Source organism: Choristoneura fumiferana, chromosome 3 (genome assembly GCF_025370935.1).
Source record: "Choristoneura fumiferana chromosome 3, NRCan_CFum_1, whole genome shotgun sequence".
NCBI lineage: Eukaryota > Metazoa > Arthropoda > Insecta > Lepidoptera > Tortricidae > Choristoneura > Choristoneura fumiferana.
In genome coordinates this window covers 15,944,004-15,962,000 of record NC_133474.1, presented here as the reverse complement: position 1 = coordinate 15,962,000, position 17,997 = coordinate 15,944,004, and the positions used below count along the sequence as shown (strand labels likewise).

Below are 17,997 nucleotides of genomic sequence, written 5' to 3'. Positions count from 1 at the left end.
TATAGAAAAAGAAAAATCACTTCTGGAAATTAAATGTTTTCACTCATTAGCTCGTAGCAACCAAGACATTTTTTCCGCTGCCAAAAGCCGAAAAAATTTTCCGCTCTATGTTGATGACGGTGGTAGTTTACAAATAAACAAAAAGCACAACTTCTATTATCAGGTATCAATCACTTTTTACTTTTTTTATTGCTATTCATAAGACACATTTTTAGGGTTCCATAGGCAAAATGGCAAAAAACGGAACCATTATAGTTTTGCCATGTCTGTCTGTCTGTCCGTCCGTCTGCGGCTTTACTCCGAGCAGTGTTAAAAAGCCGTAATTTTGCACGGATGTATGAGCAACTATGCCAACGAAATGGTTACAAAAAAAATCATGACTAACCTTATAGTGTGGGGTATCGTTGGATAAGTTCTTTTAAAACTACTGGGGAGTTGCCAAGACGATTTTTCTATTCAGTGATCTTCTTGCGAAATATTCACCTGCACCCTACCCCCCTACCCCGCACCCTAAGAGTTAAAGTGTTGGTTAGCACAGTAATTATGTCAAATATACAAGGAAAAGCCTTTATAGGGCTATGTTCCACATACGATTCTCCACTCCACGTAAGATTTCACATACAATTCGAAATACAAAATCCTTAAAAAATATTACTTAATTTTTTCGTAACGGCTACGGAACCCTATCTTTGGCATGCCCGACACGCTTTTGGCTGGTTGTTTATATTATAAATGGTTTTTCTGTTTCCAGATCCAGGGCCAACTGCGGGTTTGTAAAATGCAAAAATGTTACTTCGTCGGATATATTTCTCCAACATATGATATAACCGTATTAGAAATAGAGCGCGACGAAAATTTTATTCGTAATATGTTACCAAAATTGGTGACATTCTATAAAAATTGTATATTACCCGAAATAGTACTTCGAAAAGTTGGCAAAAACCAAAAATGTTTAGATATTTCACTGTGTTAGGTGCTGCCCTTTTTCTTGTTTTTTTTCCTTTGGCTTTTATTTATTTGGATCTTTAGTTTTACGGGTGCACGAACGTGCAGCTTTTGCAATCTATTGTGATTCAGAACTGGCCTCTGGCCGTATAGTAATATTATTTTATACGATAGTCAGTTCTACGAGCGCATATGTGAGCAGCTTTTGCGAAGGTAACGTACATCCTAGCGGTAACGTGGTGTCGTATGGAATTCAAATTCACATAAAAAAAATACGAAAAATGTACTAAATTATTAGCTTATTAAAAAAATTGTACTACACGTAGTTACAAGAAAACAATGATCAATCTGTTACCACCAGGAAAGATACTTCTTGGGCAAGCGCTATCAATTTCCCTATGAAGCAGGCGACTTTTCAAATTTCTCGTGAATCAAAAAAAATGTGCGAAAAATGTACGAAATTGTACACTAGTTAAAAAAATTGTACCACCCGTGTATAGTAACGAGAAAACAGTGATCAATCCAGAAGTATCCTTCCTGGCAGGCGCTATTTCATTATGTAGCAATCGTCATAAAAAAGAGTAGGTAGTACTGAACGTACACTTTTCTCGTAACTACGGGTAGTACTCTTTTTTTTAATTTGCGTACAATTTCGTACATTTCTCGTATTTTTTCCAGGAAGTATCATTCCTCGTGGTGACAGATTGATCATTGTTTTCTTGTAACTACGGGTCAATTTTTTTTTATTAGTTTGAATTCCATGCGACACCATGTCACCGCCAGGAAGTATGACACTTGCGAAGTAAAGAAAGAAAGAAGAAAGAAAATAATTTATTTATAACAGCAATGACACATAAGTACATTTTGTCAAACTACATATTATGTAAATAAACAGTGGAATGATGGCCAAAATTGGGTCAAGGTACCATGGATAAACCTTCGGACCGTTAGTTGTATGACATAGGTATTGTTATTTGGCAGTCGGCTGGTAAGCTGTGTAGAGGTATGAGGCTGGCGTGAAATTGCAAGGGCCTGCAGTGGGTGGGAGTAGGCTGATTTTATTCATATACTTATAGATGTAAATAAATAAATAAAAACCTGACGTAATAATAAACTGTTTTTAATTTGTAGTTCAATAAAACCTTCAATTAAAAACATCGTGAGGAAATGTTCATACGCCTGCTGCGAAGTTTCCTAATCCGCACTAGGTCAGTGTGGAAAATAATACTCAAGTCCTCATTGTGCGAGGAAACCTGTGTGTGTCCAGCAGTGAGACGTGTGCGGATCTGGAAGATGATAATGACAAAATTTTCCGCTCGTGCTGAAAATATCACTTTCCCGAAACGCCTATTTTTCAAAATACTTCATTAGATTTTTATTACATTCCCATTTTACCTGATGTCCAAAATAAGAAATTCCACAAAAAATTACTTCCTCGAGTAATCTTCGATTTTGTAATTATTAGTATTTTGAAAAGTGTGTTATTCTGGTAACGTGGTATTTTAGGCACCAGCTAAATTTTCCATACACATAGTAGTTTTTGATATTATGACAGGGGATAAAATTAGCTGAAAAAAAATTTGTTTACAAATTAGGTCAAACATTTTTAGCTACATGTTTAAAAAAATAATTAGGTAGTAGTTACCTCATACATTCACATCATTAATTGAGATCCAAAAAAAAAAACAAAAAGATATAAACCACACACCGGGTTTGATCCCGAAGATTCTAACCCGTACCTAGCATGAATAGACGCCAATGCAACTAGTCCAATCTGCAGTTTGAACAAGACGTCGAAATTAGCAATCACTTTTGTTGACGACAAGTTATAAGCATGTGTGCGTAAATATTTCAGTCACCGCTGCCGCGTTGTTATAAGTAAAAGTGAAACTATTTTTTAAATTAAAATATATCTGAAATTTAGTAGGATACATTACAAATTTCACGCTATTGGCGGCATGTACATTATTTTTTAAAAATATCCATATTTTCATTGCTAAAAAAAATAAAATACGTGGAATTTGCACACTAACGTCATCTACTGGCGCTGTAGTGCCTAGCTGACCGTGACAAACGACCTTAATAAAATAAAATATCACATTCAAATAGGAGAGCCGTAATTATTGCCATCAAAAGAACCTAGTATTTAGGATGACTGGAAGAGAACTCTTATGAACTGGTGAACGGGTTCATGTTTTTACACAACCTCAATCCGCACGCCACTCGATGCCGCGGCATACTTCAGAAAGCAGGTAACTTGTACGAAATCTCCCACTAGGACACATTTATTGGACGCGCTAGTGTTAGGTGACGAGGCAGGAGTCGTGCGCGGCGGGCGCGAGGTCGGACGCGGCGGCGGCTTGCAGCACGCTGTTGACGACGGCGCGCGCCAGGTAGCCCACGCTCACGGCTGGCGGCGCCGACGCCAGCGGCTCGTTCACCTCGCTCACGCCGCTGTCCTGCACCACCAAACATACTATTTGTTAGTCGTACGGTCAAGGACTAATTGATGACCCACCCTGGAACAGCTTCATTTTTGCGATTGACTACCCTTCTGATATAATGATACAGTCCATTCAGCAACCAAATACGCCCACGCAACGCAAATAGTGTTCGGAAAGCGATGTAAAATCCCTAGTAGAATAAGTTCAATAGTTGAACCTTTAAATGACGTAGATAATTATAGTTTAGAATCTTAATTCTATGTCTATGTCTTAACATAGATTACAAGTGGCGCAAAAAGACGCAAGAGATAATTTAGTGAAAGTAAAATGTGACAGAAGAAGTGAATATGATAAAAAGACAAATTTGGTAACATACAAAAAATGAGACAATCCTAGTGCGAAACGAAACTGGTAATAAACTAGACTGTTTATACGATGGACCATATCTCGTTGTAGAAAATAACGAACCGAATGTTGTAGTGTTAAGAAATAATAAACATGAAGTAGTTCATAAGAATAGAACTAAGCGTTTCATACACAGCAATTTAAAAAAAATGAGTAAAAAAAGCAAAATATTATTATGTATTGTTTAATCCTAGTAATATTATATAAATTATAATAATAATAATAATAAAAACCTTTTCTCATTACTGTCATAATTGATTGATTTTTTACTTGAACTTACATTTATTTAGATAAAGTAGGTAAGAAAAACTATTGTGTTTAACGAAAAATATTATTATTATAACATTTTTCTTCTAAGCTTCCCCCGAAATGAGGTGTGATAAAATAGATATAGATACCTACTTAGTTAAGTGATGAGTAAGACTAAGTCATGTGAAGCAGTATTACACAGACGCTCTAATGAGGGCTATCGCGTATGAATTCGCCACTAGAGGCGCTAGTGTAGCGTGAGGTCTCCGAAATGTCAAATCTCATAGTTTTTGGGTGAGCTACGCGGGTTTATTTATAGCATAGGTCCGTCTAGCACTGCGCGTCGACGCACACTGTCTGTTTGTATCGGAGTAAACGAGAGCCCACTGTCGCTGTAACTAAGCAGCCGGGTTTCAGATGATAATAATAAATAAATATTGAAATAAAAAAAAGTATGGATTGTTTGTGAAATATGACTCGTTAGTTATTTAGATATGAATATGTTCACTTCATGTTTTTAATTGCAGAGTCATACGTCTAAAAAATAAAGACATAGAACCGTTTAAAGATGATTTTAGACCAATCTTTGCAATTTTTTTTTATCGAGCCGATTTTGACCAATTATGTATCGAGTCCGTCCATTATCTTTGAAATATGATGAATATTAACATATATTTTTTTTGATGAGCTAGAACAAATAGTTTTTCTTAAAAAACTGCTTAAATAACATCAATTTCAACAAAATTAGGTCTTGTCAGCCTCTTAATAGTGAAATTCACGTATTCGTGCATTATTAAGCAAAAATAAATAAATATACAGTATTCTGTTTCGCTATACATACATCGGTACATTTATCAAGACAGACTGTAATGTATCTTGCTTGGCGTGTGTGCAATGAGACAGAGTGTACCATAGTGTATGTGTAGTGAGTGAGACAGAGTGTACCTTAGTGTATGTTTAGTGAGACAGAGCGTACATTAGCGATTGTGTAGTGAGACAGCTTAGCTTAAGTGTGGTGAGACCGAGTGTACTTGGCGGACGTGTAGTGAGACAGAGTATACCTTAGCGGAAGTGTGGTGAGATTGGGTGTACCTTGGCGGATATGTATTGAGACAGAGGGTACTTTGGTGGATGTGTAGTGAGACAGTGTACCTTAGCGAATGTATAGTGAGACAGAATGTACCTTAGCGTAAGGGCCTGTTTCACCACTTGTCGACTAACTTTAAGTAACGGATATCAGTGATGCCGTCTCTGTTTGTTTTGTCCGAATAAACAAAGACTGCATTACTTTTATCTGACACTTAAAGTTAGTCGACAAGTGGTGAAACAGACCCTAAGTGTAGTGAGATTGGGTGTACCTTGGCGGATGTGAAGTGAGACAGAGTGTACCTTAGCAAATGTGCAGTGGGACAGAGTGTACTTTGGTGGATGAGTAGTGAGACAGCGCGTACCTTAGCGTAAGTGTAGTGCGCGTCGTGCAGCAGGCGGTCCAGGTCGAGCGGCTGCTGCAGACAGAGCTCGGGGTTGCGGCGCAGGATGGTGGCCACCACGCACAGCAGCTCCACGCACAGCTGGCGGCGCGCGGCCGACTGCGCGCGCACCAGCGCCCCCTCCACCAACAGCGCGAACGACAGCTCCGACCGCGACATGTTCACCAGCGTCGGCATCGCCGGGATCGACTCCCCCTGAATGTAACATTCCTCCTCTTATAGGCCACTGAACCAGAGCATATGCAGGATGTTCGGAACATGGACCGTCAAAATTTTTTCGGATATTTTTAGGATTATTTGCTATCTTTTCACCCTTGGACCTTGGGTTCTAAGGGTCACGGTTTTGGAGATATGATTTTTTAAAAGTGTTTTCTCAAATTACCCGAAATCCCACCTTTAAACGTTCTTAAGTTTTTTATTAATGTATGTATTTTTTTTTGGATTTAATACTCGGTAATACATGCTTAAACAAATAATAATAGTGTTTATTATAATTGATAGTCTCAAACGGACTTACAAGGATTTTTATTACAAAATTATATTATTGATGTTGAGAAAATAATCCTTCTTCGAAATTAAATTAATAAAAAACCAAAGGCAAAAATGCCGCTCATTTTTTTAAATTACTTCTCTAGCTTATGACCTTTCTAACAATAGCTACACATTGATAAAAAAATAAATCTGAGTCAAATTTCGGGGATATTCCGTCAAAAGGGCGGAAATTGTTCGGAGTCAGCAAGTAAGGCAACTTTATTTTTATGATCGTATTTATTAATGGTTAGACAAATTGAACTTAATTTCATATTTAACTGTATTCTAGTTTACAATTATTATTATTTTCGAAATGCTCTCCCCTGTTCCTAATGCACGCCCGACATCTCTTTCTTACTTTACCACCTCCGTAACATAAACTAACTCTTTCGCACGTCCAAAGACATAAAAATCTAAGGGCGTTAGGTCTGGAGACCGTGCGGGCCAAGGCATCGGACCGCTTCTCCAGTTATCCAGGTGCTTTTGAACTTCTCTTTCTTCCTTCAATGGTGACGGAATGTCCCCGTAATTTGAATCAGATTTATTTTTTCATCAATGTGTAGGTAGCATATCGTTAGAAAAGGTCATAAGCTTGAGAAGTAATTTAAGAAAAATGAACTGTCTTTAGATTTTTAATAATTCAATTTCGAAGTAGGATTTTTCACACAAAATCAGTAATTTTTTGGAATAAAAATCCTCACACGTCCCTTTAAAACTATAAATTATAATAAAAACTATTATTTTTTGAATAAGCATGTATTACCAAGCATTAAATACATTTTTTTTACATGCATTAATAAAAAAGTTACGAACGTTTAAAGGCTAAATTTCGGGAAATTTGAGAAAATAATTAAAAAAATAATATCATATACTAAAAATATTTGTACGGAACCCTCGATGCGCGAGTCCGACTCGCACTTGGCCGGTTTTTTTTTGTTGATCCCCATTGGTTTCTTCCTTGATCGACCCTTGCTCTTCGACCGATAAGACCAGTCGCGCTACTGCTAGACCGAGACATTTTATGGGTCCTATTTGCAATGAGGGCTATCGTTTTTTGTCTCACTAGATGGCGCACTGTTGCGTGAGGTTTTTAAGTATGGCTTTCAAAGTCTGTTATTACGGTCGTGAAAACAAAGTTTAGATTAAAATCATATTTAATACACCTTAAAACCGTACCATAAAAATATCGAGCATGCCACAGTGTTGCATAGTCCCCGTTTTGTTCGGAAAAAAGGGAGGACGAAGGTTTCCGAAAGACAAAACTGTCTCAAAACACAGACATTCATTGCCCCGGAACGCATATTTGCCATAATTAATTTCAGATATTGCAAAATATTCACAACATTATCCTACTAATATTATAAATGCGAAAGTTTGTGAGTGAGTGAGTGAGTGAGTGAGTGAGTGAGTGAGTGAGTATGTTTGTTACTCTTTCACGCTGAAACGGCTGGACGGATTTGGATGAAATTTGGTATGTAGATAGCTGAACATCTGGAATAAAACATAGGCTACTTTTTATCCCGATATTCCCACGGGATAGGGATAAAATCTCGAAATATCAACCGCTGGGCTTAGAGTCATGAAATTTGATAAGTAGGTAGCTGGACGTTTGAAATAACACATAGGCTACTTTTTATCCCACGGGATAGGGATAAAATCTTGAACTAATAACCGCTGGGCTTAGAGCCCTGAAATTTGGTATGTAGGTAGTTGGATGTCTGGAATAAAACATAGGCGACTTTTTGACCCGATATTCCCACGGGATACCTAGGGATAAAATCTTGAAATAACAACCGCTGGGCTTAGAGCCATGAAATTAAGTATGTAGGTGGCTGGACCTCTGGAATAACACATAGGCTACTTTTTATCCCGATATTCCCACGGGATAGGGATAAAATCTCGAAATAATAACCGCTGGGCTTAGAGTCATGAATTTTGATCTGTAGGCAGCTGGACGTCTGATATAACACATAAGTGACTTTTGACCCGATATTCCCACGGGATACCTAGGGATAAAATCTCGAAATAACAACCACTAGGTTAGAGCCATGAAATTTGGTATGTAGGTAACTGGACCTCTGGAATAACACATAGGCTATTTTTTACCCCGATATTCCCACGGGATAGGGATAAAATCTCGAAATAACAACCGCTGGGCTTAAAACCATGAAATTTGGTATGTAGGTAGTTGGACGTCTGGAATAAAACATAGGCGACTTTTTGACCTGATATTCCCACGGGATACCTAGGGATAAAATCTTGAAATAACAACCTCTGGGCTTAATGCCATGAAATTAAGTATGTAGGTAGCTGGACCTCCAGAATAATACATAGGGTACTTTTTATCCCGATATTCCCACGATATAGGGATAAAATCTCGAATTAATAGCCGCTCGGCTTAGAGTCATGAAATTTGGTATGTAGGTAGCTGGACGTCTAGAATCCTACTAATATTATAAATGCGAAAGTTTGTGAGTGAGTGAGTGAGTGAGTGAGTGAGTGAGTGAGTGAGTGAGTATGTTTGTTACTCTTTCACGCTGAAACGGCTGGACGGATTTGGATGAAATTTGGTATGTAGATAGCTGAACATCTGGAATAAAACATAGGCTACTTTTTATCCCGATATTCCCACGGGATAGGGATAAAATCTCGAAATATCAACCGCTGGGCTTAGAGTCATGAAATTGATAAGTAGGTAGCTGGACGTTTGAAATAACACATAGGCTACTTTTATCCCACGGATAGGGATAAAATCTTGAACGAATAACCGCTGGGCTTAGAGCCCTGAAATTTGGTATGTAGTAGTTGGATGTCTGGAATAAAACATAGGCGACTTTTTGACCCGATATCCCACGGATACCTCGGGATAAAATCTTGAAATAACAACCGCTGGGCTTAGAGCCATGAAATTAAGTATGTAGGTGGCTGGACTTCTGGAATAATACATAGGCTACTTTTTATCCCGATATTCCCACGGGATAGGGATAAAATCTCGAAATAATAACCGCTGGGCTTAGAGTCATGAAATTTGATCTGTAGGCAGCTGGAAGTCTGAAATAACACATAAGTGACTTTTGACCCGATATTCCCACGGGATACCTAGGGATAAAATCTCGAAATAACAACCACTAGGTTAGAGCCATGAAATTTGGTATGTAGGTAACTGGACCTCTGGAATAACACATAAGCTATTTTTTACCCCGATATTCCCACGGGATAGGGATAAAATCTCGAAATAACAACCGCTGGGCTTAAAATCATGAAATTTGGTATGTAGGTAGTTGGACGTCTGGAATAAAACATAGGTGACTTTTTGACCTGATGTTCCCACGGGATACCTAGGGATAAAATATTGAAATAATAACCTCTGGTTTAAAGCCATGAAATTAAGTATGTAGGTAGCTGGACCTCCAGAATAATACATAGGGTACTTTTTATCCCGATATTCCCACGAGATAGGGATAAAATCTCGAAGTCATAGCCGCTCGGCTTAGAGTCATGAAATTTGGTATGTAGGTAGCTGGACGTCTGGAATAACATAATATAGGCGATTTCTTGACCCGATATTCCCACGGGATACCTAGGGATAAAATCTCGAAATAACAACCACTGGGCTTAGAGCCATGACATGTGGTATGTAGGTAGCTGGACCTCTGGAATAACACATGGGCTATTTTTGACCTCGATATTCCCACGGGATAGGGATAAAATCTTGAAATAATAACCGCTGAGCTTAGAGTCATGAAATTTGGTATGTAGTTAGCTGGATGTCTAAAAAAACACACAGACGACTTTTTGACCCGATATTCCCACGGGATACCTAGGGATAAAATCTCGAAATAACAACCACTGGGCTTAGAGCCATGACATGTGGTATGTAGGTAGCTGGACCTCTGGAATAACACATGGGCTATTTTTGACCTCGATATTCCCACGGGATAGGGATAAAATCTTGAAATAATAACCGCTGAGCTTAGAGTCATGAAATTTGGTATGTAGTTAGCTGGATGTCTAAAAAAAACACACAGACGACTTTTTGACCCGATATTCCCACGGGATACCTAGGTATAAAATGTCGAAATAACAACCGCTGTGCTTAGAGGCATGAAGTTTGGTATGTAGGTAGCCGGACGTCTGGAATAACACATACGCTACTTTTTATCCCGATATTCCCACGGGATAGTTTTGTAACTAAGGGCCCCATACATCCCCGTAATATTACTATTATTATTTTGTAATATTTCCTTTAATTGTATACTGTAGTTTTTAAGTATTTTATTTGTAATTATTTTATTTTGAAAAATGACCTTCTGCCAAGTTTCTTGCGGCGCATTCTTCTTGGCAATGGGCTTTCCGAAAGCGCTGGCAGTTTAAAAAATGACGTGTAAAAGTGCCTATTGCGGCCTATTTATTGAATAAATGATTTGAATTTGAATTTTAAGTTTGAATTTGGATAGGTTTTTTTTTTAAATTTCAGCACTGGGTTTAGAGTCTTGAATTTTGTACAGTTATTCACAACACAACTTTAATGAAGACCACGGTATAAATTTTGGAAATTTCCAGGGGCATTTTGTAAAATCCCGAAAATTTCAATTGCAACTACCAGACCGAATAGTTTACGCGTGCGAAGCCGCGGGTAAAAGCTAGTTCTAATTATAAATAAACCCGCGTAGCTCACCCAAAAACTATGAGATTTGACATTTCGAAGACTACACGCTACACTAGCGTCTCTAGTGGCGAATTCAGACGCGATAGCCCTCATTGCAACCGCTATATTGGATACAAAAACGAATACTTACATGGAATATTATCCCTTTAGGCGTGCGCAACAGTATATCCCAAACATGTATGTAAAAGTTTTTCGGGACGCGGCAGAGGCACCCCTCGAGTTGACGCCGCTGCAACGGTGTCAGCCTGTGCGATATAAGTAAATAAATATACTTAAATAAATGACACAGATTAATTAATTTAATTAGCTTTTTACTGTGCTTAGCTTGATGGAATGCGTTGACTCATTTTTTACTATATATATTTAAGTAATAGATTCGTGACTATGAGCAGTATCTTTCTCGAGCTAAACCAAGGCTAAATTGATTTTTCACGACACTGCTCGAAAATGTGGCCATAGATAGCCTAAATCCAGTACCCAAAACTGCCTATATATGTACATTTAACAGTTGACTCATTTATGGCTCGCAAAACACGACAACAATGTAACAGCCCGGTTAATATCAACATGGAAATACAGACCCGACTCTTCGTGTACACGCACGCGCATACAAACTCGTGTCAAACTGACCTGAGTTTGCATGGTCGTGTACAAGAAAAATCGGGTTAGTATTTCCATGTCGGTATTTCGGTCGGTCGGTAAAGAACGCACACACACACACAAAAACACATACACACACACGCACACGCACACGCGCGCGCGCGCGCACGCACGCACGCACGCACGCACGCACACGCACACACACACACACAGCGGGAGCAACGCAATCTTTGAATTGTTGGTTTATTTTGTGATAAAAAAAAATATTTCCTCGCAGTGGTTGTGAAAAGCACAATGTTTAGGGGCTGTTTCACCATCCATTGATTAGCGTTAACCGACGGTTAAATGTGATGCCGTCTCCGTCTATTCGAACAAAACAAATAGAGACGTCATCACACCTAACCGTCTGTTAACACTAACCAATGGATGGTGAAACAGGCACTTAGTCTCGGCAAAAAGTGCAATAGATGAACTCGTATTATCGAACTCGAATTATTCAAACTAACTCGTTCATATAGATGCAATAGCAATACTTAGTGCTTACTTTTCTGCCTCAACAACAATGTACTACGACGAGTACGACAGCCTATGGAACTGAAATTGGACTATGAAATCTGCTGAAATGATAATGTTAAATTTGTGTGAGTGAACGCTACAAATATGCCAAACACGCATATGAATATAACAATGGTTTGGGAAATTTTGAAGAGTATAAATTAAGTCTTTCAAATAGTGATAAATAATACATGAATATAAATTGTACGAATATGTAAATAAAAAATCTAATAAAAATATTTAGTTACCTAATAGCAACTAGCCTGTTGCCCACGACTTCGTCTGCGTAGAATTTGTTTGTTGCTATCCCGCGGGAACTATGCAAATTTCCGGGATAAAAGCTATCCTTCCCTGGGACTTAAACTATCTGTACCTATACCGAATTTGATTTTGAAATTGGTATGCAAATGTAGTTTGGGTGACAATGCAAATAAAGTCGACAAAAAGTACAGTCAGCTTGTATTCAAAATATGTTTTTACCAAAAACTTATTAAAACAGTAATGTTACTGACAGGTAAAGCACAACCTAAATCAATAGAGCTAGACTTTTTAAATTGCAAAATGGATTAAAACTTACTATTTGCGGTATATTTTGTAAAGTGGCATTCAATTTAAGCCTTGGTTTAGCACGAGAAAGATACTGCTCATAGTTTTCTCTATACTCTTCCTCCTGTAATAAATACACTTTAACATAGTTACAATCAATCAAGTCTTACATACATTAACATAAATATAATTTGGAGAGGTACCCAAATAATGTTTACCTATTTTTTTACAATATGGGTTTTATTAAGACGCCCTTGGTTATTTCATAGAATTAAATAAAAATAACTTATGTTTAAATGACAAGAAGTTGGCGTTTAGGACAGTTTTATATTCTTTCGACCTTTTTGGAGTTATTTTCTAATACAATTTCAGAGCAGGTTTTTTAACATTGGTATTAGTGCATGTCGCAATGAAACATGTTTTGGGTGCTCTAATAGTAAAACACACGAGATTATATCCAAAAACATACGAGAACTTATCAAACGTACGCATATGTTAACAATTTGAAATTGACGTTATGTTTTTTTCGTTCCTTTATTAGGACCAAGACAAAACCGTATTAGACATAGACATAGACAAATATATTAATTCCTGCCGATAAAAAAAATCAGCCACTTATAAAAGTTTCATCCATCGCCCATTGGATGCGGAAGACGGCACAAAATGATCTAAAACGGAAGAGACCTTTACTCAGCATATGGGTAGATCAAATTAGATGAAGAAAAAGAAAAAGTGGGTAGTCATACCCCTGGGCGTCAGCCCAGTCGGACACGGTGAGCACGCTCTGCAGCAGCGAGCGCAGCCGGTACGGCGACAGGCTCTCGAGCGGCGCGCCGGCGCGGACCTCCCCCGGGAACAGCGCCAAGTACAAGCGGATGGCCTCCAACACCCAGCCCACGCGGATCTTCAGGATGCCGCGGAACATCTCCGGGCTCGTGCCGATCAGTCGGCCGCAGTATAACACTATCTCCTGTAACAGGCGACATCGAACAGTCGAATACTATCTTATTTGGTGCTAATGACTTGTAGGAAGGAGTAAAGGAGGTGGCGGGACGATTCGACGACCTTTTGCCGAAGCCAGAGACGAGTGGAAGGAGAGAGGCGAGGCCTTTGCCCAGCAGTGGGACACAGTATAGGCTATTTAAAAAAATACTTTTAGGTAATTCAATAACAAATCAACCTATATATCTAGCATCATTCGCTGAGTACTGACTACAGGCAGCCGCCTTAGGATCAATTTTGTTTGGTCTTGAGTTCAAAGTCAATCAAACGAATAATTTCATTTCATTTCAGTCAGTTCCATGCTATTAATTTTCTTATAAGGAATTGATTTTTAAAGCTCACGAAACTAAACACATCGAATGTAATCAATGGGGAAAGATGTCAGTATCAGTCTGATATGATAGTCACTTTATGATGATTCCTATGACATATCAAATAATATATCGTTTTTTTATATCTATAAGAACTATCATTGCAAATGTCACAGGAAGCATCGTAAAATGATTCTGCCATAGCATGTAGCAGAAATCAGTAAAACGTGTATGTCAAAACCTGTTGTAATACAGCACCGATGACGTCATACGGCTGAATGGTGGAATACATCACGGACTGAATTTCACTCGGAGTCATCGGCTTGTCGAAAACAGTCTCCTTTTGTCCGATCACACCCACTGTCAGCTGGAAGCAAAAATTTAATAACTATGATATTAAATCTTGGTGTCAGTAAGTTGTGAAATTTTTGTAAAGCCTCACCAACGAAATAATTTGGTAAAAAAAATTGCTGATGGAAATAAATTGAAATTACAGTTATGCAGAGTTTATCCATACGTTACATTAGTTTTTCCTGAAAAAACGTAAAAACCTCAAAACCACTGAACGGCCAACTTTTTGTTTGCACGCTCTTAATGATGACGGAAATAAATCAGACTTTTTCTTTGAAACTTCACTTTGACACAACGTACATTATTTTATTCGCAGAAGCAAAGCTCTGCTAACACTGGATATTTGGGCATTTTCACTTTATATGGCGCTAAAAAAAATTACTTTCAGAACTAGGTAATTCTGAGTTCTTACCCAAAATGATGAGCACTATTGATTTTGACAAAGAAAAAAAGTGTCCCTAATTTTTTTGTCACTTGTAACTTTTTATTCATACAGTTTATATGGGTCGTTATGAAATGGGCACATACAATTTTAAGGGAAAATTGGGGACATTCCGGATGCAGCACGCCCGCGCTGTGGTCCACTCTTTAGAGCGTCCAAGGCAGTCGTACCGGTCACCTGTAATGTCCACCTTTAGGGCAGGGGGTTATTACCTGTTTCCCGTTGACAAGCACGGTCGTGATGAAGGGGCTGATGGAGTCGACGGTGTGGCTGAGCAGCGAGGAGCAGTAACGCACGGCGCGCCAGTGCCGTAGCACGCCCGCGCTGTGGTACAGACTCTTGAGAGCGTCCAGGGCCGTCGTACCGTTCACCTGGAAAATAAAAACGTTTTAACAAAAAAATTAAACCGCCGAAAAAACTGAAAAGCAAAAGATAATAAACCTTTTTTTATTTATCCTTAATCTAGGTACTAGTTTGAAGTCGGAGTCTCAGCACGAGCCAGCAGGAGTGGGCCTATTTCTACCTCATCTACATACACACTATATATTGGGCTTCAATCACTCCTTTTCAATCACTATTTCGAATGTTTAATTTTTTTATTAAAAAGTTTTTTCTTCTTTTTTTTTATTTATATAGTACCAACTTCCAAGGTATACCCTATCCAATAAAAAAAGAATTATCAAAATCGGACTACTCTGTAAAAAGTTATGCCTGGTCATGCATTACAATCAGTGATTGATTAATCAATCATCCCCTGTTTTCCTACCCTCAGAGGTAAGAATTTTTATTCCTAAATGGAACGACCCTCGGGGTTTTCGCTTTCCAATAAAAAAAGAACTATCAAAATCGGATTACACTGTAAAAAGTTATGCGTGGTCATACATAAAAAAAGAAATAAATAGGCGTCCATTGGGTAAATTTCAGAGTAGGTAGCGCCTTGAGCTGCTGCTGCTTGCGTGCTGAGGGGGCTAGCCGCTAGCGGCGTGCTGCTGCGGCGCGAGCTAGCGCTGCCTACCGTGCTGAGGGGGCTAGCCGCTAGCGGCGTGCTGCTGCGGCGGAGCTAGCGCTGCCTACCGTGCTGAGGGGCTAGCCGCTAGCGGCGTGCTGCTGCGGCGCGAGCTAGCGCTGCCTACCGTGCTGAGGGGGCTAGCCGCTAGCGGCGTGCTGCTGCGGCGCGAGCTAGCGCTGCCTACCGTGCTGAGGGGGCTAGCCGCTAGCGGCGTGCTGCTGCGGCGCGAGCTAGCGCTGCCTACCGTGCTGAGGGGCTAGCCGCTAGCGGCGTGCTGCTGCGGCGCGAGCTAGCGCTGCCTACCGTGCTGAGGGGGCTAGCCGCTAGCGGCGTGTTGCTGCGGCGCGAGCTAGCGCTGCCTACCGTGCTGAGGGGGCTAGCCGCTAGCGGCGTGTTGCTGCGGCGCGAGCTAGCGCTGCCTACCGTGCTGAGGGGGCTAGCCGCTAGCGGCGTGCTGCTGCGGCGGGAGCTAGCGCTGCCTACCGTGCTGAGGGGGCTAGCCGCTAGCGGCGTGCTGCTGCGGCGCGAGCTAGCGCTGCCTACCGTGCTGAGGGGGCTAGCCGCTAGCGGCGTGCTGCTGCGGCGCGAGCTAGCGCTGCCTACCGTGCTGAGGGGGCTAGCCGCTAGCGGCGTGCTGCTGCGGCGCGAGCTAGCGCTGCCTACCGTGCTGAGGGGCTAGCCGCTAGCGGCGTGCTGCTGCGGCGCGAGCTAGCGCTGCCTACCGTGCTGAGGGGGCTAGCCGCTAGCGGCGTGTTGCTGCGGCGCGAGCTAGCGCTGCCTACCGTGCTGAGGGGGCTAGCCGCTAGCGGCGTGCTGCTGCGGCGCGAGCTAGCGCTGCCTACCGTGCTGAGGGGGCTAGCCGCTAGCGGCGTGCTGCTGCGGCGCGAGCTAGCGCTAACTACCGTGCTGAGGGGCTAGCCGCTAGCGGCGTGCTGCTGCGGCGCGAGCTAGCGCTGCCTACCGTGCTGAGGGGGCTCCACCGTCAAGTCCCCACTGAGGCGGTCGCCTCACGTGGTTTTTAATCGCACAGAAAATGGCTCCCTCGCGTGGCAGCTAGCTCACTGGGACCGGCAATTTAGGCTTTTCTGACAGATAGGTATAGGTAACCTAAAAATTACCAGAAATTACCTTTAAAAAGTTGAAAAACCCCCTACATTGACATTTCAAAGGTCAATATTTATCTGAATAACGACTGAACTTACTTTTATTAAAGTAAGGTAAGTACACTTTCAATTAACCCTTTACCAGGCCCCGAAGAACCAGCGTACGTGTCTTAATACGTACTTTATATGCTGTTGCAACCGTATTGAACGCCTTGTAAAAAATGTATTTATTTTCATAAATCGGAGACATTCCTTTAAACCAGAAATAAATATGTGAGTTACGGTTATCCCATCGCCTGTCTAAGTAATGAACTGTCATACTAGATTTTGTCTTATTATATTCTTGATCAGGCCAAGGGATATATTCCACCCACATCTTATATCGGTTATAATAGTCAAGGTTTAACTCCAAATCTCCTACGAAACATTATATCAATCACTGAAAACATTATTTTATGATCTTCATTCATGACACGCTTTAAAATCCAATAATATATCTTTAGCAGCCCTTTAAATCCACTTGACCAGTGATGTCAGTGGTTTGCTTACAAATTCGAACACTACTGAATTTAAGAAAAACACAAGCAGATATATCGAACCATTTTTTGTTATTTTCATGATTTTAATGATTGTAAGGTAATATAATCATATATTTGCTAAATACTCCTGCGTCCTTGTGATAGGACTAGAATTAGGATGTGGGATGACTCTATCACATTGCCTGGCTGTGTGGGAACTATTCTTCCCATGGCCCGATTAGATTTTGGGTCTCTTTGGTACATGAATTCGTTCTAGGTTGAACACAAAACTGTTTTATTACTTACGTGAGTTTTTATGACATGACAAGACAATTTACCGGGCCATGGGAAAAATAGCTCCCACACAGTTAAACTCTAATAAGGCCATGGGATAATGTCAACCCACATCCTAATTCTGGTCATACACAATAATGCATGAATATTTAGCAATGTTTACGATAACATTAGCTTTTCAACACTCAAAATCTACAAAATATCAAAAAATTGTTCGACCTATGTACTTCTGTTTCATAGAAATTATGGAAAGTGTTCGAATTTATCCGTAGTTTACTGAAATTAGCGTGCAAGTGAATTTAAACGGCTGCCAAAGATATATTACGCAATTTAGAAGCGTGTTGTGAATGAAGATCATAAAATAATATTTTCAGGGATTGACAAATATTTTGTAGGTGGTTTGGAGTTAAAACCTGACTACGGTTACTGATATAAGATGTGGGTGGAATATATCCTTGACCTGGTAAAGGTTAAATTAGCTATCCTGGACTGGGCCTGCGGGGAAACTATGGCCCAAGCCCTCTTGTTCTGAG

General features: G+C 40.2%; 1 protein-coding gene across 1 annotated transcript; it reads right to left on the bottom strand.

Moving 5' to 3' along the window:
- Nucleotides 1-1,760: 1,760 nt before the first annotated feature.
- Nucleotides 1,761-15,053, bottom strand: LOC141426752 (probable phosphorylase b kinase regulatory subunit beta). Its single transcript, XM_074085894.1, has 6 exons — nt 14,753-15,053; nt 13,989-14,114; nt 13,181-13,404; nt 10,864-10,978; nt 5,495-5,728; nt 1,761-3,404 (listed from the first exon to the last, which is right to left on the bottom strand). The coding sequence occupies exons 2-6, from the start codon at nt 14,064-14,066 to the stop codon at nt 3,249-3,251; spliced, it is 807 nt and encodes a 268-aa protein (XP_073941995.1). The 5' UTR covers nt 14,067-14,114; nt 14,753-15,053; the 3' UTR covers nt 1,761-3,248.
- Nucleotides 15,054-17,997: the final 2,944 nt, after the last annotated feature.

Excerpts from the sequence above, each read along its gene's own strand:
- LOC141426752 (XM_074085894.1), bottom strand. The coding sequence starts at position 14,066 with ATGACTCCGAGTGAAATTCAGTCCGTGATGTATTCCACCATTCAGCCG. Across the intron at positions 5,729-10,863 it reads CTAAAGGGATAATATTCCAT|GGGGAGTCGATCCCGGCGAT; the intron begins GTAAGTATTCGT and ends TGTTACATTCAG. Across the intron at positions 3,405-5,494 it reads CGCACTACACTTACGCTAAG|GACAGCGGCGTGAGCGAGGT; the intron begins GTACGCGCTGTC and ends TTGGTGGTGCAG.